This window comes from Nilaparvata lugens, chromosome 13 (assembly GCF_014356525.2).
Source record: "Nilaparvata lugens isolate BPH chromosome 13, ASM1435652v1, whole genome shotgun sequence".
Taxonomy (NCBI): Eukaryota; Metazoa; Arthropoda; class Insecta; order Hemiptera; family Delphacidae; genus Nilaparvata; species Nilaparvata lugens.
The window spans coordinates 28,965,439-28,986,474 of record NC_052516.1 but is presented as its reverse complement, the minus strand read 5'-3'; the positions used below and the strand labels follow the sequence as shown (position 1 = coordinate 28,986,474).

The 21,036-nt window shown below is 35.2% G+C and overlaps 1 protein-coding gene across 3 annotated transcripts in view; it reads right to left on the bottom strand.

The window, feature by feature from the left end:
- LOC111047732 (rho GTPase-activating protein 100F) overlaps positions 1-21,036 on the bottom strand; it is a 127,801-nt gene that overhangs the window by 98,715 nt on the left and 8,050 nt on the right. For all 3 annotated transcript variants that reach the window (XM_039440254.1, XM_039440256.1, XM_039440257.1), the window contains exon 2: positions 15,358-15,590. In XM_039440254.1, the coding sequence (XP_039296188.1) occupies positions 15,358-15,432 (75 nt within the window). In that variant the 5' untranslated portion in view covers positions 15,433-15,590. The remainder of the gene's footprint in view (positions 1-15,357; positions 15,591-21,036) is intronic.

Here is a 21,036-nt window from a genome sequence, read left to right as displayed (position 1 = left end):
ACAAATAACTATTGCGTGCCATGTTGCAAATCTGGAGTGCAGGAAAATTTTTCCCGCACTAGAGCGGGAAAGTGATTCTTTGCGTTCTGTAATCAGTGCAGCAATGGTCACTTTTCAACGTAACTGTAGGAAAAAATCATTCCTTAGTATAGTACATAGTCAATCAATACTGGTTTCATTCCCTAGAATATAACACCAATAAATAAGAGTTACTATGGTAGGATTCACTTAAAATTGTCTACATTCCTCATGAATAGCATCAACACTTCCCATTTGAACAATTCTGACAGTTCCAAATACAGTTCAAACTGTCAGCATACACTATTATTAAGATTCATTTTAAACTCACAGCATTTCTTTTGAATAACATCAATACTCCCCATTCAAACAATGCAGTTTAAACTACAGTTCAAACAACCAGCATTCATTATTATCAACTACAATGTCACCATCCAACTAACGCTGACAGTTCAAAGTGAGTCTCACTATATATTTATAATGCGACAGTACATAACTACCCCACTCAAATCCCCAGGGCGGCATACTAGTAATTGACATAATGATGAATGGGACTGAATTTACTACCTCAATAACGACGTGCCACTAGACACGGTGCGTTTACACGTGCCACGTTGGACGTGTTACACGTGTCGCTACGCAGCATACGGCAGGCGTGCATATTTCATGCGACTGCCGTGTGTAAAGGGAGCTGGGAGTAGTGTGTGACAGTTATTACGCGGCATCCTCTATAACTATGTATTTGTATTTAATGCCTGTGGGTGTATATTACAGAGAATCAGAGTATATTTATATATTTTCTGTATCGATGTGTTTTCATCCATATCTGTACTAAATTTTGTATCAGTTATATTTATATGACAGTCATTTTACGACAACTTGTATATCTACCTATTAGTACTTAACTAATAGATGTATCGAAGTACTAGAGTACATCATTATACACTTACAACTATAAATAAAAATATAAATCCGAGTACCCTTTTAAATTATTTTTCAGGACATGTTACGGCTACTAATGAAAATGTGGAAATTAGTACCCTATATGTACAAAAAATACATTAAATATGGTTGAGAGATAGGAAGGAAAATATAGAGCTCATGATCCATTCCAGCTATCAATAATATTATATTAAACTCGTGATCCAGCTGTATGTTCCTAGTTTATATTAATACAACATTTTCGATAATTTTCAATGTGGTTGTTCCAATGTTTTAACTGAATATATATATATATATGAACTGATTCTACTTCAACTATTTATCATATTATTATCTTTGAATAATATTTCATCTAGAATGATTGGGGCAACTTTTTCAAGCTATCTTCATTTAGTAATAATTTTTAAAATTATCTATATATATATAAAAGCGAAATGGCCTCACTCACTCACTCACTCGCATAACTAAAAATCTACCGGTCCAAAAATGTTCAAATTGGTGTATGTTCAGTTGGCCCTTTAGAGGCGCACTAAGGAATCTTTTGGCAATATTTCAACTCAAGGGTTGTTTTAAGGGTTTAAAGTTCGTCTTTTAGCATGTTATAGTTCTTCTCCCAATCTCTTAATTAGAATTGAAATTTCCATATCATATGTTACTATAGAACTATAATCTAGATAGAGTACCTCTTCGAAACAGTTGTTAACTGGCAACTAAATAATAATGTTGTCAGGTTGGCATTAAGTTGAGTTGACTGTGATAGGTTGGCACCAAGTTGAAGATTTAAATGCATTTATCGCGGAAAAATTGATTGGGCACTGCTACTTCAATCCTGAGAATATTATATTACTAGCCGTCAGGCTCGCTTCGCTCGCCATATCCGTTTAGCCAGACGTTTAGTCAGGACCCCCGACTGGATTGTCCTAACATAAATGATAAAAATGCTCAAATGAAAAATGCAGGCGAGCGAAGCGAGCCTGCTGATCTCATTCTTGGACGATCCAGTCGGGGGTCCAGGGGGCGGAGCCCCCTGGCTAGACGGATATGGCGAGCGAAGCGAGCCTGACGGCTAGTCTAAACATAAAGTTATACTACTCTAGTTTATTTACTGCATGTATGTACCAATTTGTTATTCAATTGAATTATTTGTTTTTTTTTTCTAAAAATAGAGTAGCTTAACTACTCTAGTACAATACCGTAGGTAACTTACCAGATATTACAATATTTATTCATCTATAAAAACTATCCTTACCTTATGCTACAAATTATTATAGTTTTTCTTATAAAAACCAGACTCCTTCCCACACAGGCTACAGCCTTCGTGGAGGAGATGCATGATATTCCTTTTTTTCTTCACAATTTTGTATGACTGTATTTTAATTTTGTCAATATGTCTAATATCTACTCTTTGTTAGTGTCTAAGATTAGTTAAGTAGGTATTATAATAAAATCATTACAAATTTGTGATGTGTAAACCATTGTTTGTAATTTTTCATGCAATAGAAATAATTTGAATTTGAATTTAGTATCTATTGAAATATAATGAGAATGTGAAAATTGGTAGCCGAAACATGTCCTGAAAAATAACTTTTCCTCCACCACCTGTCTAAAGTGCTTATTTTACTCCCTGGAACATAATACTAAAGTGTCACTTTTTCGCTCTCGGGAGGAAAAAAACAGGAAAACTCCCTAGAGCGTAAAAGTGACTCCATTTAAATAACATGGGAAGCATCTCTATTTCAAAAACGTACATTTGAAATAGGTTAGAAGGTCTAAGCTCAGATGAGGAAGCATATAGAGTAGACATTAAACCAACTAAATTCAATACCTCAACCACACATTTGATCAATATTTGAAATCTAAGTTTGTATGCTACAATTATTACAAACTTCATATCACTATACTAAAAAAATGTATAATTATTTTTTATTCCATGTTATTCAAAATACCAGCCAACGAATATTCCTCATTAACTAATCAAATTTGAAATGGGAACTTCATCATAGCTATAGTTGTGGCGGACATTGTTGTTACAACTTTTGCCAACAGATAGCGCTGTCGGTGGAGAACTGTGATTACAAGCCAGCTGTTTCTGTTTACTTTTTAGATCATGTTGTAACACATTGTTTGGTCACGTTTCTAAATTATTTTATTTGCAGTTTTTATGAAAATGTAGGTGGAGGAAAAATGTTGTGTATATCATGAGTGAAAAATGTTTTTTCTCCTTTGGGAAAATTGTTGCCCTCGGCTTCGCCTCGGGCTTCAAACTTTTCCCTCAGGGAGAAAAGACAGTACTTTTCACGCTAGATATACGAATAGTTATAAAAGGGTAATCAGATTTATATTTCTATTTAATTGAAGGTGACCATGAGGAAAAAAGACTTAAATCGATATATTTTGTTATATATTACAGTTATCGTGTGACACCTTGTTTCTTTGTACTTATTATTATATTCATCCATTCAATATAATAGACAACATCTTAATCTATGAATTTGTCTTGACTGAGGATGTTTGAATCAAAGTACGAGAGTGTATCTACATACTTCATCTATGTATTCATTCATATTATGTTATAGATGCCAGTTGTTTTCCGACAGTTTGTATATTATTCAAATATTTGAACTTCACATTTACTCTTGTTTTTTGATCAGAGCATCAGATTTATGTGCACCATTCCTATTTGTAATACAGGTATTATGCGAAATCTTCTACATGTATTCTATTTTAATTGATAATCTGATAAACGAAATCAATGATGGAAAGGAGAATTGAAATTAGAAGGTGGAGTTTGGAGAACAAGTGAAAAATAATAGGCAAAAATCTGGAAAGATTTGAAACGGTCGAAAGTGAAAATAAAACTAAAATGTTATTGTTATAAAAGCAGAAGAGCAGAACAGGAGATTGTGAAGCTGGAGTATAATATTATAGAAAGACCATGAAGGAAGAATATTATTGAAAAAAGGGATGTGCGAACAGAGAGAAGTGAAATGCATTGGAAAATGAGGCAAGAAAACAAATAAGAGAGAGAGAGAGAGAAGATTATGAGAAGAGGGAACAGAACCGGGTAGAGAGATCAGAACAAGGTAACTGATATAAATAACTGATTGGAATAAAGAGACTTAGAGAGAAAATCAGAAAAAGAAAATATTGAATTGAATGACTGCCTTTATTTTTGAACTAGGAGGGCAAAGTTAGGGCGCAGTCGCCCTCTCTTACACTTAACCATCCTTTATATTAACCGTTATTTAACCCTTAATATTGGGAGGTGAGAGAGATAAATGAATAGGAGCTGGAAGAAGAGAAAGAGGAAATATGATAAAAAGATTTAGAATAAAATTCAAATTCCTTTACTCATGTGTTTAACAAAGCAAAATTCTGAAAGAAATAACTGATTGGAATAAAGAGACATAAAGGGAAAATCAGAAAAAGAAAATATTGAATTGAATGGCTGCCTTTATTTTTGAACTAGGAGGGCGAAGTTAGGGCGCAGTCGGCCCTCTCTTACACTTAACCCTCCTTTATATTAACCCTTATTCGACCCTTAATATTGGGAGGTGAGAGAGATACATGAATGAGGAGCTGAAAGAATAGAAAGAGGAAATATGATAAAAAGATTTAGAATAAGATTCAAATTCCTTTACTCATGTGTTTAACAAAGCAAAATTCAACTTTCGTTCTAGCGATGGAAATGATTATTACCAGTAGAAGTAGAATAACATAATAAATGATATTACCTACATACTAGAGAGTTTTATAATAATACTAGCACGTAACCCGTGCTTCGCAAGGGTCTTTCTTAAATCTTGACGTAATGAAATCTAGAAGAATTCAAAATAGGCCTATGTACAGTGAGTCAGTCATTCTATCAGGGCTCGAATAATTTTTGAATTTTAATTAAATAAAAATGGAAGAATATAATTTCTTTATGTAAATGACAACACCTTCATTGAAAGATATATTAACTGCATGCGTTTTCATATTGCCGATACAGCATTGATGAAACTGTAGACGTTTATTTAGCATTTGTCTCAAAAATTGTTCTAGCTGAAAAATTTATAATCCATGCCACGCGTAAACCTAAACATTGCATCAGGAAAACGAAGTTTCAAAACTATGTTTTTCAGGTAAAAAGCAATATAGAAACAGATGTTCCTTTTTTAATTTCGACCATATGATTTGGTGATTTTTTTAATGAAATCGAATGTACCATTAATGAAATTTAAACATTAATTCTGAAAAATCTAGAAGGACCATTGAAATTTGGGCTTCCAGGTGCACGAGATTGATATTATTTTAGAATCTATGAGCAAAATTTGGAGATCTAAATCATTCCCGTTTTTCCGGTATGCAATCCAGAAGTTGACATGTTTTGATGCGAACAAACGAACACACGAACAAACGAACAAACACAACCCTACTCTCTCTTATTATAGAAATCTCTCTCTTATATGAGCATAGAAATATGATGGAATAATTTGAAAGTTGAGGTATTACTGTAATATTTTTACAAGAAACGGTGTAGTTTGGACCTTAGATTTTCATTCTCAGAAAGGGTATCGGGGATAGAAAGAGCGTGAGAGGAATAGGGGATAGAGGGCTAGGAAGAGAAATAAAGAAGAAGTAAAGGTGAGAGGGAGTGGAGAATGTTTGAGAGAGAACCCAAGCAGAAGAGAGAAGGAAAGAGAAAAGAGAGAGCTACTCTCTGTTCCATCACCAGGGTTGAAAATCCACCTCTGGGCTCAGGTGATTTCCAGGTACGTGACCAACTAAACACAGCACGATTTGGAGTGTATTTCTGTAACAACTGGAGGAAATTATATATTTTCAGCCAAGAGGTCAAGGATACTATTCTCTCCTTCTCGTGAAGTTGTTTTCGTGTGGAACTGTTCACTTTAATAGACTAATTGCCAGTCTTTTTATAACCTGTAATAGTCTTTTATAGAACGTGGAATTAATTATTCAGGTTGCGTTCTGAATTAGATGCTTTGGAATGGTGTTCAATTTTGTCACTTAACGCTTTGAGGAATACAAAAATGTATTAGAATTTCGAGATACTTGTAGATTAGATATCGACTGTTACACCGTTATCAATCTCCGGTGAACTTGCTTTCCGTATCCTTGATCACCATTATGCTACTAGTAGTTCTGTGAACAGTAGACCTCACGCAGTATTCTCATCCACAAGTACCTGATTGAAAATATAGACCTTATGGAAATACAGCAATAGACTGGCTTCTCCACACATCTGTGTAATCACTTGTCAGCTAATTTATGATGAATAATTCTATAGTCTGATTTTTACTCTAATATTGGCGTATGGAGGAGGCTCCTTTTTCCTTTTATATTATCCTCGAAATGAAAAATTTCCAAAAACCTTGTATATCCGTCGACGCGCAATTTAAAAAGGAAAATACCTGTCAAATTCCATGAAAATCTATTACCGCATTTCGCCGTAAATGCGCAACATATAAACATTAAGAGAAATGCCAAACCATCGACTTGAATCTTAGACCTCACTTCGCTCGGTCAATTATCTTTATCTATATATATAAAAGCGAAATGGCACTCACTCACTCACTGACTGACTGACTGACTCACTCACTCACTCACTCGCAGAACTAAAAATCTACCGGACCAAAAACGTTTAAATTTGGTAGGTATGTTCAGTTAGCCCTTTAGAGGCGCACTAAGAAATCTTTTGGCAATATTTAAACTCTAAGGGTTGTTTTTAAGGGTTTAAAGTTCGTCTTTAAGCATGTATATTCTTCTTCTCCCAATCTCTTAATATTATAATGAAATTTCCATATCATATTTACTATAGAACTATATCTAGTAGAGTACCTCTTCGAAACAGTTGTTAACTGGCAACTAATTAATATTTTGTCAGGTTGGCATTAAGTTGAGTTGACTTTGTTAGGTTGGCACCAAGTTGAAGATTTAAATGCATTTATCGCGGAAAAATTGATTGGGCACTGCTACTTCAATCCTGAGAATATTGCCATATCCGTTTAGCCAGACGTTTAGTCTGGACCCCCGACTGGATTGTCCTAACATATGATAAAAATGCTCAAATGAAAAATGCAGGCGAGCGAAGCGAGCCTGCTGATCTCATTCTTGGACGATCCAGTCGGGGGTCCAGGGGGCGGAGCCCCCTGGCTAGACGGATATGGCGAGCGAAGCGTGCCTGACTGCTAGTTCTATATATTCACTCGGAAAATCTGGTGGACTAATGCCCGGTTGCAGAGTCGCCACATGAAGTTAAAAAAAGGCAGTTAACTTATTTACGAAGCCATAAATTTACTTTCCGTTGCACAGATGTCAAAGTAAACTATAGCTCCTATAAAACTAAAAACGCCCAATTAGACACATGATTTCGTTACACAGTCATCAGAAAGAGCTTATAATGTGAATAGAAGCTTTCTATAATATAGTAGTGAGAGAGCGATATGATTGGTGGACGAATGATTTACAAATCGAACGCCTGTCATTGGTCTGAACAAGCCACTCCCCCAATATGCAGTTTACACAAACCACAATGGTGATTTCAGGTAGTGCTAAATGTGGCTAAATCTTTTTATAGGCAGTAAATAATTGTTTTCAGGAATATATATAGAAGGAATGATTGAAAATAGAGTACTAACATTTCCATTTCTCATGTTCATCTGGATGCCTTGACATTTTTTTTAAACTGAAGGACCTGAAAATTCAGAATTTGTTTATAACCCCCAAAAACGCTCACTTTCTGTGCAAGATATTTGGAATAAATAGCTAATTTGCTTCATCTCGTAGATAATATCCTAGAGACTAGTTAGAGAAGATAGACAAGCTTTTGTCTATTTTTTCTTTGATAATATCTTAAGGTACGTACAGATTTACGCGCCGCGAACATGAGCAATTCACTTTTAATCAGCTGATGCCAAGCTTTTTATATCTGTATCTTACCGTTCCTGTAAAAATTCAGATATAGTCAGCTGATTAAAAGTGAATTGTTCATGTTCATGGCGCATATATCTGTACGCACCTTTATTCTCAAACCTGATAGTGACTTTATAATATAGTATGATATAATATAATATAGTATGTGCTATATTATAGTGTGAGATAGCCTTAGAATAGTCACATAACTGGTTTTAATATCCAGTCATAAAACTAAGTTTGGAACACAATTTAGTCCAGTCAACTAAAGATCAAAGAGAGAAAAGTTTGGAACCCAATTTCATATGCAAAATACGTATTGTGTGCCTTTCATACAAACTATGTATTTTGTATTTATGTATGTATGTATTTTGTATGCATGTTTTTGTATGCATGTATTTTGTATGTAAATGTTTTTTATATATATATTAAGTTACACTGTATTTTTTATTCAATTGCATTTGTTATGTTGAGGTTGAGTGGTAGAGCTAACTCCGCCTAATAAAGATTTTTTTCATTTCATTTCAAACTCTAGAGTCTGATCTGCATACATACCACATTCTACTACTGAATTCAATATGGGAATAGGAAATTTCAGAAATAATATATTTTTCCTCAAAGAACATATAATGGATGGAAATTGGTTCCTTCCTTTATTCCTTTCCCTCTCTCTCCATAATTGTCCTCGATATTCTATCCTTCTCTGATCATTTTCCTTCTTCTTCTGTGAAAGAGTGTCAACTACTTGTCATGAAAAAAGGCGGAAATCGTTCATCATCTGAGCAAACCACTACCATCAGAATCATTTCAAAGTCATCACATCACAACCGTGAAAAGTATTTTCCTCCTCCTCCTCCTCCACCTCCTCCTCCTCCTCCACCTCCTCCTCTTACTCCTCTTCCTCTTCTTCCTCCTCCTCTTTCTCCTAATTCTCACCCTCCTCCTGTTTATTCTTCTCTTTCTCCTTCATCCCTTCGCAGTCCTCAGAGCATTCAATATCTTGACGCTGCATTCAGAATACGCTAGTCAAACGAACTGCTTCTTTCAAGCCGTTATTACAAGTCGAGTATTTATTCTCAGTTGACACACAAGATGATGAAAAGTAGAATAAGTAATGCAAGAAGTAGTAGAGGTAGATGACGAGGTGGGGTGGAGGAGGAGGAGAAGGAGGAAGAGTAGAAGGAGGAAGAGAAAAAGGAGTGAAAAGAATGGGAGGACGAGGATGATGAGAAGGAGGAGAAGGAAGGAAGATGAGAGTAGGAGAAGGTGGTGAAGGAGGAGAAAGTAGGAGAAGGTGGTGAAAGAGGAGAAGGAAGAAGGAGAAGAAGGAGGAAAAGGAGGAGAAGGAGGGTGAAGGAGGAGAAAGATGAGAATGAGAAGAAGAAGGAAGAGGTTGAGAAGGAAGAAGAAGAAAAGTACTAGAAACCGAAGAGGAATAGGATGAGGAGGAGGAGGAGGAGAGGAGAATGACAAGGACAAGGAGGATGTTGGGGGACGTGCTGGATAATGAGGTAGGAGGAGGAGAAAAGAGGAGTTGGATAGGGTGGAAGAGACGAAAGAAAGAGAATAAGGAGAAATAAATGACGAGAGAAAATACATTATTTTTTTATATAGTGAGGAGATGCGTGTGGTGGGAGAGGAGAAAAAGTTCAGGGAGGCTTAGCATTATAATTGGAAAAATATGAAATTCTTCTTGGAGAATAAGAGCTATGTGATAATAAATGACAACGAAGGAATGGCGAAGATAAATGAAAAGAGAGGAAGAGAAAAATGTGTGGAGAATTGTGTAAGAAGAGAAACATTATTGAAATGAGCAAGCTGAGAAATGATGAGAGAGAAAAGAGCCAGAAATAAAAACGAAAACTGATGGAAAGAAAAGAATTGAAAAGGCCCAATCGATCTTAAAAGAATAAAATAATAATGACGGGAGAAAATGAAGAGATAAAGAAGGCGGAAAAAAGGAATAGGCTTATGAGAAAAAGGTCGAGAATTTTTGGGAAATTTGATAAAGTGGATCAGAAGGGAAAGAAAAAAGATGGTAAAAGGAATGGCAAACAAGAAGCATGTTACAATGAGATATAGAGAAGAAGGTAAAAAAATAATAGACTAGTAAACAGAGAGAATATGAGAAAGGGGATGAAAGGATGGATGAATAGAAAAATAGTGAAATATCTTTGGACAAAAATTAAGAAAAAAAGATGTACAAAAATATTATGAAAGAGGTTTGTTTACAAGAAAGTGAGAAATGAAAGAATTGAGAAGAAGTTCTTGAGAAAGAAGAACATTCAAAAGATTGACATGAGGATGAGAAATAAGAAGAAAGAAGAAGATTTGCAAATTACTAGAAAAACGAAGTCGAGCGCGATATCTTGAGTCGCCATTTTGCAAAAAATACGACAAAATTTCGCCCATCAGCCTTTTTGCGCGGGCATTCACTTCTCTTTCTCATTTTCTTTCTTTCTTTCTTCGACGAAGACTCCTTCATTTTTTACCGTCATTAACTCCCCCCCCCTGCACCACTTGCTCACACCATTCATCTATAGATGCACTTTTTCCTTCATCCATCAAAGCTCCATCACTGCTATAGAATACACCGTCTCACAAGAAATATGCTGCTCTGAGATTTATGAATGAGTAATACTATACCTCTTTACAACTCTCATTTCCAACCGTAATGTATTACAGCAGCTACCTTACCTTTATACATTAGTATGTTGTTGAAGAATCATTCATTAATGACTCCTTTCATTCATTAATGATTGAAAATACACCTTGAGACAAGATCAAGAAGCTGAAATCGAAGGATTCCAATATTCTAAATGAATAATATCGTACTTCCAATCCATATTTTTCTCGTAATATTATCATAGAACATATTACTTTCCTTGCCCTACTACCATAGGTAAGGAAAGTATTGCTTTCCAAAAAAAATTAAGGTACCCCAATTTCAAGTTTTCTATACGTTTCAAGGTCCCCTGAGTCAGGTGAGAACATGATTTTTGGGTGTTGGTCTGTGTGTGGTGTATGTCTGTGAACACTATAACTCCATTCCTAATTAACCAATTGACTTGAAATTTTAAACTTAGGGTCCTTATACCATGAGGACCCGACGAATAAGAAATTCAATAAAATTCAATTCAAGATGGCGGAAAAAATGGCGGATAATTACTAAAAAACCATGTTTTTCACGGTTTTCTCGAAAACGGCTCTAACGATTTTCTTCAAATTTATACTATGGATAGCTACTCATAAGCCCTTTCAACTAACATGAGTCTCATTTCTGGGAAAATTGTAGGAGCTCCGTAATATTCTTGAGAAAAATGGCGGATAATTACTAAAAAACATGTTTTTCACAATTTTCTCAAAAATGACTAGACTGATTTATTTCAAATTCATAACCCGTATAGTTATTTATCAGATTTATCAACTGGCATGAGTCTTTTTCCTTGGAAACTAATGGGGTCCACCCCATCCTTGAGAAATGGACTTTGTAAACTCCTTCTCATGCATGAGGTAGGTAGGTAGAGCAGTTTATAAAAAAAACACATAGTCGAGATTTTCATCTGTAGAACAGCTGTTTTGACGAATTAAAAAAAAAATCATCGAATTTCACAATAAATTCACACAAAGGAAAATGTACTCTGAAAACAATTATTTACACATAATATATATACTTAGTAGTCTGATCGTAGTTTCAAATATGTTGCCGCCAATCGTCATTATGTTATTCCTCTAAATTATTCTCGTTTAAGAATGAGGTTCACAGTTCAATGAGCAAGGAAAGCTGTGTGAGTGTACCACACCAGATTTTTTGCTTTAGAACTCAAGTGTCGCTACTAATAAGACAGAGGCAGATATAAAACCAAGTTGTTATCACTCAAAGTTTTTCAGTTTTGAGTAACATTGTGTATGAGCTATATGATGGGTATGATATGATATGATATGATAAATTGATATTAATCAAAATTGAGTTTTTAGTCAGTCATCTTCCGTGTTTTCAGAAGAACACGATTATTTTTGGTGGTCACGACTGAAATAAATTTACAGTCGTGATATCCATTGACAGCTCAAATATACGAGTAGCCTATAATATAAATTATCAGGTAAGGTAGAACTCCCTTACGTTTGGGCTGTGCAACAGGCTAAAAAAACCTTATTACTGGTGAATTTTCAAATTCTTCCGATTTGTATACTATCAAGCCATCAAAATTAGAAAGTTTTCCCTAGAATTTTTTTTCCGATCATTTATTTTTGAAACATGAGCGTCTAAGTTTAAATTTTTCGAACAAATCATTTCAAATTCGTAAGAGATGAATGAATGAAATTTCGAGAATAAACTCCTCATGGAATCTTTGATTGAATAAAACATAATTCCCTGACAATATCAATTTTTGATAAAGTTATTCAATTTACCAAAAATGGCTGAAATACTTACTTCTATTCGAGTTATTTTTGGTCATTCTCAGTAAATTGAATAACTTTCCCAAAAAATATATTTCAAAGAACTTTTATTCCATTCAATAAGCAATACCATGGAGAAACTATTCTCAAAATGTCATGGATTTATCTTTTACCGAATTAGAAATGATCTGTCCCAAAAATATAAACTTTAGGCGCTCATACGCTCGTATCTAAAAGAGTGATGACAGAAAAACCCTTTTTTTAGAAAACTTTCCTTTTTTGATAGCTTGATAGTATTAAATTCGAAAGTCTTTGAAAAATATCAGCAGTGGAATGTTTTTCAGCTTTTTCACAGCCTTAGGACTCGCACGATTAGAAGCATTTTGAATTGTTTAATTTTATTAATGAATCGAATCAATCATTTTTATTCGAATCGATTGATTCTCTTTTTCCAATAAATCAACTAGTAGCGAACTCTATTATTTATATTATCTATATTATTCTAATAATAGTAAAGTAAATTCGTATGGCTTTTGTTGATGGGGAGTCCCTTGCGGGAAGGTCCCACCGCCTGAATATATAATTTAAGCCGTCAATGGGCCTTACGACTGTCATACTTCAGCCGGGACCGACAGTTTAACGTGCCCATCCGATAACACGGGAGTGATCTGGTTAAAAAACCAAACCATGGTATTGAGAGGGTTTGAACCCGGGATCTCTATGCTGCTACGCAGGCACTCTATCCACTAGACCACGGATCACTCCATTCTAATAATAGTGAAGAGATAGTATAAAAAATATAATTATAACAAGATTTCATGGTAATTTTGAGATTCGCTCTTTCGTCACTAACACAAATGGTATTAAATCCATCCCAACAAAATTCAAAAGAAGAGAAAAAAGAAGGAAACTTGGAAGATGCTTGCAGTTGGAAAACGACGAATGATGAAACACAAATAGAGGCAAGAATATTGGATAAAGTTTATAGCTGAGTTGGCTGAAACTGCTCGACTAGTGAGCTTCACTTAAATCTGTCATCGTTGGTTGTATGGGAAGCGTCGATGTTATCAATAAGCAAAGCTGACAGTATAAAATGGATCTTGCTAAAGTCAAACAGAAGAAGGCCTGCCTAACTTCAGTGAAGATGACGTCACAAATAGGTCTTCAAGTTGACAACTTCAAAAGTTGGAGTGGCTTTAGGGCTTGGCAGGGATGGAAACAAATAAATGTCAGAAGGACAGATCGGAAAATGCGAGAGAGGGAGAGGGGAATGGATGAGGATGATTGGATGAGAGGCGTGTGATTGAGCGGAAAAGTTGAAGATAGAAAAAAGAAATTCGATTGATTGGTGGAAAATTGGGAATAAGATACAGAAGAGAATGGTTAGAGTCGGATTGGATTGATTGGCAGAATGGAGGGAGGAAGTGAAAAAGAAGGAGAGAAAGATAAAATAGGAAAGAGGGAATGAAGGAGAGACAATGAACAAATGGTTGAAAGGAAGTAAGGAGTGGGCATGAAAGAAAATTAGAGAGAAAATACTAATTCAATTTCCTACTATTTTGAAAAGGACTATATCTATTTTTGATTTTCTTGTTCTATCTTGTATATTGTATGTTGCTCTTGCTCTACTATGGCCGAATGGTACCATAATCATTGCTTACTTTAGATAATATCTATCTATAGTAGGCTATGACCATATCCGTTTTAACAAAGACAGATAATTTGCCGTTTGAAACTTAATAATAATAATACTGAGGGTGATACCCACATAAGCTCTTAGGCTTGTGCGTGGGTAATGAGTGAGAGGGATGGTGAGAGATTTGATTAGATAACGACTACTTTTTAGGTGGTCGGGACCGACGGCTTATCGTCTCCTCCGAAAGACGGGGTGGCCGTATCTATGTGATTTAGCTGCGGTCAAAAACTTTTGGCCCCGGTCGATATTCGAACTCGGGTTCTATTGATTATAAGACCGGCACGTTATCACTGTGTGAACACACAGTGATATGAAAATTGTGGCCATTTCTTGATGTAAACCTAAATATTAGAGTTGAAGTTAGATGATATGGGTTCCATGCGTAATCACCATTTGATCTATAACTCGGAATGGGACCATAAATGCGACCATATTTTCATGTATTCCTAGATGAGCGAGAAACTATAGAGAAACCATACACAAGTATTACATTCTCATAAGTTTATTCTATGGTTGAGATCCGATGGTGCATGACACTTGAAAGAGCAGTGGATGAAAGAGGAGATGTTTGAGGCCGAGATATTTGAAGCGTGAATTTTGGTACCTCCAAGTTAAAAGAATATCTGGAATGCTCAAATCTTGTGTAATCCACAAGTTCAGAGTGAGAATCTTTCTTGGGTATGAATAGAACCAATATTAATAATATTTAGTCCGTAAGATAGTCGTGATTTTTGCCACATTTGTATCCTACCTCGAATCACCATAGAATCTTGACTTCTAATCAGTGGTCTACAGCTCAGAAACATGTTTGTTGCGATGTCTCTGTTCCAATTCCAAATTATTATCGTACTAATCAATCTCTACTATTAACAAACACCATATTGCATATCAAGATTTTAAGTCTTCACGTACCAACAATCAACAAGCATTGATCTTCTTTGATAGTTTTTTCAAATGTTGTATTAATATCAATATTATCAATGATGATTAATCTGTATGAAATTCTCATGAGATGAATAATTATCACATTTACATTCCTATTTGGAAAATTTGACTCCAGTTATGGGCCCACACTGTCTTTGTGATTTATGGTGCTAGATTAAACGTGGCTACCATGAGCTTTTTGCAATGTCAAAACATTGGTGATTCAAGTTTATTTTCGTATTCTTAGTTAAGTTTTATCTTACCTATTTATACAATATAAAAACACAAATCATATAATACCCCTATGTATCATATATTTACTATGAATATTATCAGTGATGTCCAATCTGTATGCGACTTATGTACCAAACTTGTTCCTCACTCACACCCAAATTGTGAAATAGTGATTTGTATTTTTGAACCAATACTCATCTACGGCCGTGAAACATGGAAGCACTGACCTTTTTGCGTCCACAGCAGAGCATAGCAGCGTCTTCACCGGAGAGGAGGCCACGCCAACCAGAGTCGGGGCGCATCCAGACCTCCTTCTCTTCTCCTCTTCTCCCTCTCGACTCCACCTCCTCCTCTACCTACTCCTCCTACTACTTCTCTTCCCCCGCTCCCCCACCCGCCTCACCCTAACCACCAAGGCACACCGTCACTCATTGTGGCCACTTCATCGTCACTGTCAAACCTGAAAAACATAATTTTTTTTTAATTTAATGTAAATTTCGTTCTGAATGTAAGTGTTCAGGAAAAGGATGTTCAGGATTCATAAATTAAGTTGTTAGTTAGTGGTGTAAAGTGAATTTGTAGGGCTTTTGTTGGTGGAGAGTCCCTTTGCGAAAAGGTCCCGTTAATCGAGAAGTTGAATTTTCAACCTAAAATTCTGACATTTGCCAACAAAAATTCTGACATTTCCCAACTGAGAATAGTTCCCTCAATGACAAGGCTATGAAAGATGCCAGCATTAGATAACAAGGAAAAGGAATAAAAGATATGGAAATTCATTGATGATCAATCATAAAGTTCACTTGATGGAATTAGAATTACAATCAGAATTATTTGATCGGAATTTAGAGAAAGATCATGAAGAAGATGAAAAATTAAAAGTATAGCAATGCTAAAATATTCTATTCTATCTAGAATTTATCCTCATCTCCTTTTTCATCTTTCATATCAATGTGATAACAAATGAGATTACAATGTGTATTTGACCTTGACCCTTGACCTTGACCTAGGTTTAGGTTAGGTTCAAATAGATTGGTAAGGTTTGGTGACCTTGACCTTCACCTTTGATTTAATGGGAAATTTTTATACTACTTCCATTTTATTGTAAACTGTTGTGCGCAAAAATAAAACTTTCTACTGCATTCTATTATCCGCATTTAGCAACGTATAAGGGATCAATGGGGAAAAATAAAAGGGAAACTAGCAAGCTAGTACGAATATGAGATATTTGTATTCCTTCCAATAAGTTACTTTCCTTACAGTATTGGAAATAATCGTAATATAATATTACTGAAATATAGTAATAGCATGTGGATAGAACTGTAGTAGGAAACTGAACTAGTGGAATTAACACAGAGAAACACTGCTTAGAAATTCTTGTTGAATTCACAATAGCAAGAGATACTAAAGTGAAATACTTCAACTTGGAGGATGACAGAGTGGAAGGAAGAAAATAGCACGAATATTGTAGAGAAAATCTCTTCTAAGAAATAATATGAAATTAGAATAGCAAGAGATAGAAAGAGTGCAATATATTAAGACTTGGAAAATGACAGAGTAAAAGGAAGAAAATGAAAATGGAAATAGTTATTTGTGCAACTAGTGCGCAAAGTGACAATTTGCTGCACCGAAAGAAACGTTTACGCCTGAGCCGTAGGCGAGGGCGGAATGGTTTGTTGAGTGCAGCAGAGGAACTTTGCGCACGTATTTCACATTAAATTTTTCCTACAGTTACCATTGAATATGAAAAGTGGGTAATTATGGGTAAAATTCCCTGAAATGCATCAAATGTTTTTCGGTGTAATTTTATTATTAATAAAAACCTTAATTTATTTAAAATTGAATAATAATAATAATAACTTTTATTCACTTCATTGTACAATTTTACAAAGCATAAAACATAAAAAATATCAAGTGCACTCCTCATTAGGCTAGGCCTGCGTCGCGGAGTGGTTCGTCTTATGAATTACAGAAAATATATAAGAAAAACGATTCAACATTATGCCATTAAGCAATCTGAACAAAAATACACATCTTCCACAAAAAGAAACAAATTGATTACAATGCTTAGTTTATATAGCCTAGTTTACAGAATAAAGTTGAACATATTTCAATGAAACAAAACGAAACGAAACAATTTATGAAGCCGATAAATACAGTCTTAACCTTCTACAGGAAATCGATAAGGAGGACTCTCTAGAAATATCGAAAGGTAAAACATTAAATAAACGAGGACCCTGAAAGGCTGCATGACCAGCCGCAGATGCAGTTACACATCTCGGCTCATATAGTTTCTCTGGCTTGACCACGAGTTGTATATCCATGTTCAGGAGTCACTGGAAAATCTAATGGCCGTTCAAATACATATTTTAATAAGTTCAATTTATATAAATCCTCAGGGCTTAGAGATTTGAATTCTTTATAGATTAGGTTAGTGGGATATCTAATTGGTCTATTCAGACATATTTTTACAATTTTCTTATACTGCAAAATAAGGGGTTGTAAGATGGAAGATCCACAACCTCCCATCCAACAATGCCGTATTCAATTACAGAAGAGATTAGGGCAAGGAATACCATCCTCAACTGGTACAATGGAAGAATATTTCTCAATTGAACAAACTTATAAAATGTTTTCCTTAATCTATTTACAAACATAAGAAATATGTGGCTCCCACCTTAGTCGAGAATCTATCATGATGCCTAGGTATTTTACAGAAGCATGAACAAAGAGAGGAACACACTGGCAATAAGACTGGTTAGGTTAGGCTAGTCAGGTTTATGAATAATAATTTTAAGTTGGTACTCCTCAGAGGGCTTACCAGCCATTGTGAGGTAAAAGGGTAGAACCACTGTTTTATCTTTATTTATACATAATTTATTGTGGTCACACCAATTTTTTATCTTTGCTATACCACTATTTGCTTTCTCAAATGTTTCCATCCATGAATTTCCATGAAACAGAGCTACAGTGTCATCCGCAAATGAGTAGAGAGAGCCACAGTCTAGATCAATATTTAATAAATCATTAATATAAATTAGGAATAGAATTGGGCCAAGCACTGTTCCTTGTGGAATCCCAGCTTCAACTCTCCTATCGTTGCTAATTGTATCATCAATTTTTACGGCTTGTGACCTTAAGTTTAATTACGACCTAAACAATTTCAAAACTATGCCTCTAAAACCGATAATTCCATTTTATTTAGCAAGAGTTCATGGTCCACTGTGTCGAAAGCCTTTTGGAAGTCCAGAAAGATTCCCAAGCACTTTTTTCCTCTATCTAAATGATTTATAACTTCTCTACTCACTCTAAATATTGCATCAGAAGTATTAAGGCCACTTTGAAAACCCAATTGCGAACTATTTAAGATTTTATATTTATTTAAGTAGGATATTAGTCTCAACTTTACACATTTTTCTATAATTTTACTAATACTAGATAAGAGGAAAATGGGACGATAATTATCCAAACTGGATTTCTCCTTACCTTTATGTAATGGAATGACTATAGCCCGTTTCATTTCGTCAGGGAAGTAGCCCTGTTGAAAACATAGATTAATTATATGCTCAAGACGTTTAGAAATATTATATGCATTTTGAATGAGGCAATTTGCATATACTCCATCAGGGCCAGAAGTTACCCTTCTTTTCAGACTAAAAATAGTATTAATAACTTCTTCTTCTGAGACTGGTGTAAAAAAGAATGAATTACAATTTCCTGGAATTACTCTATACCTGTATGTTTTGTCTTGATTTAAGTTCTTTAGATTCCTATTTGTAATCTCTTTACCGATTGTAGTGAAATATTTATTGAATTCATCTGCTATCTCTTTCTTTTTGTCTGACTTTATTACTCGTTTATCAATGCCTTGTATATCAGAAGATATATTTTTCTTTTGTTTAGTAGAATCCGATGCTTCATTTATTGTTTCCCAGGTCTTCTTGATATTATGTTTGCAGTTAATAAATTTGTTTTTGAAATAAGTCTCCTTTACCACGCGCAAAATTCTCTTTAAAATAGTATTATAATTTTTTAATTTGTTGGCAAGTGCATCATTGAACGGCTGTCTTCTAGCTTTTATAGTCATTTTGTTCTTGTCCTTATAGATATAACTAAACTTGATGTTATCCAGGGTTTAAGTCGGGTTTGTCTACTGCTAACCCTATGACAAACTTTTTTTGATAATGTAAAATGTTTTATGATAGTATCAAAGAAAATTGTAAAGGCTTTTTTAGCACTGTTTTAGGACATAGTTTCCCCCCACGATTCGTTTTCAATTCTAATCTTAAAATTATTTAAATCAATTTTTTCTTGTATGATTTGTATATCATCAACAGCAGTATTTTTATTTTCACATATTTGATTCTTAGTCTCACTAATAGTACCCATTATTGCTTCATGGTCAGTAATCGAACAATTAAAAATAGCTGGATAAAGCCTAAAATACCGACTTTTTAGAAAAAAATGGTCAATAAGTTACATGTTTCAGATACGTCACCGATTCTAGTACCTCCATAAAGATAACTTATAAACCCATATCCATTCAATACATCCATATACCTATGCCCAGCTAGACCTAAACGATTTTCCAAGATATCAATATTCGTATCACCAATCAGGACTCGATTTGAGAAGCATTCGGTCTCCTCTAAAAACATTTCAAGACTGTATCTCGTACTACATAATAATCTAGTAGTGTTTGAATGAAGGGGCGGCTGTGCTGTGGCTGTCATCCACCACCTCAATATTCTTATAACGTGCACCACAGTCACAGTTACCAACTTAATTTTGATTTTGCTGCACTGGTGCTCCATATAACCTACTAACTATTTTGTGTTCCCATGTTGCAAATCTGGAGTGCAGAAAAAATTTTTGCCGCACTAGAGCGGAAAAGTGATTCTTTGCGTCCTGTAATCAGTGCGGGAATGGCCACTTTTCAACGTAACTGTAGGAAAAATATATTGTTCAGAGTATTTCTTTTCTTCATGTAAGTATTAGCAATAGAGGAGGAAAAATCATCTACAAACGGATAGAAATGAGAAAAAGAGCAAGAAATTATCCACTTTTTAATATTATTCCTTGCTCTTAGTACCGTAGTCCACACAAAATAGAAGAGGAAAGATTACTAATAAAAGAATGACAATGAGAAATTGGGTAAATAGTGTCAAGGACTCTCCTTTACAATTTTTACTCCCTCTAAATAGAGAGGAGAGAAGAACGAATAAAAAGAGGATAGAGGAAGAAGTCAGAAATTCCGAGAAATTCGCTCCTTCAAACTTCCTCACAGTGATAAAGATTCAACCCAGCAGACTGTGCAGAATTCAGCAGCATGTCACATAGTTATGCCACTAAACCGGGTTTATATTGAAATTCTTCGCGTTAACATGGAGTTTGAGCTCAGAGGTGAGCTTCCTCTCCGCTAGCAGTTTTCTTCATGTTTTCAGGCGAGAGCTTCCTCTCGGCAAGTGGAAATTGTATTACACCGCCAACATATTGTTTGCACTCAGTTGAGAGTCCTGTTCACAGAAATTGAATTGCTTCAAAACAGCTACTTTACTTGGCGAGATAGTAACTTCTACACTGTCAGGGTATGCATATGGATGGAAATGGTTTTCTGCATCTGGTTTTCTTCAGTTTCTCCTCCTCATCCCCCTCCTCCTTCTCTTTCACATCTCCTTCTGCTCCCCCCCCACTTCCATCTCCTTCTCCTTCTGCTTCTCTTCCATTTCCACCCCTCTTCCTCTTCCTACTCCTTCTCCTCCTCCTCCTCTACATCTCGCACAACTTCTCCTCAGTCTACAATTCCTCCTCCTTGTCATTCTTCTTCTTATTCTTCTTTTTATCCTACTCCTCATCCTCATCCTCATACTCATCCTCATCTACATCTCCCACAACTTCTCCTCAGTCTA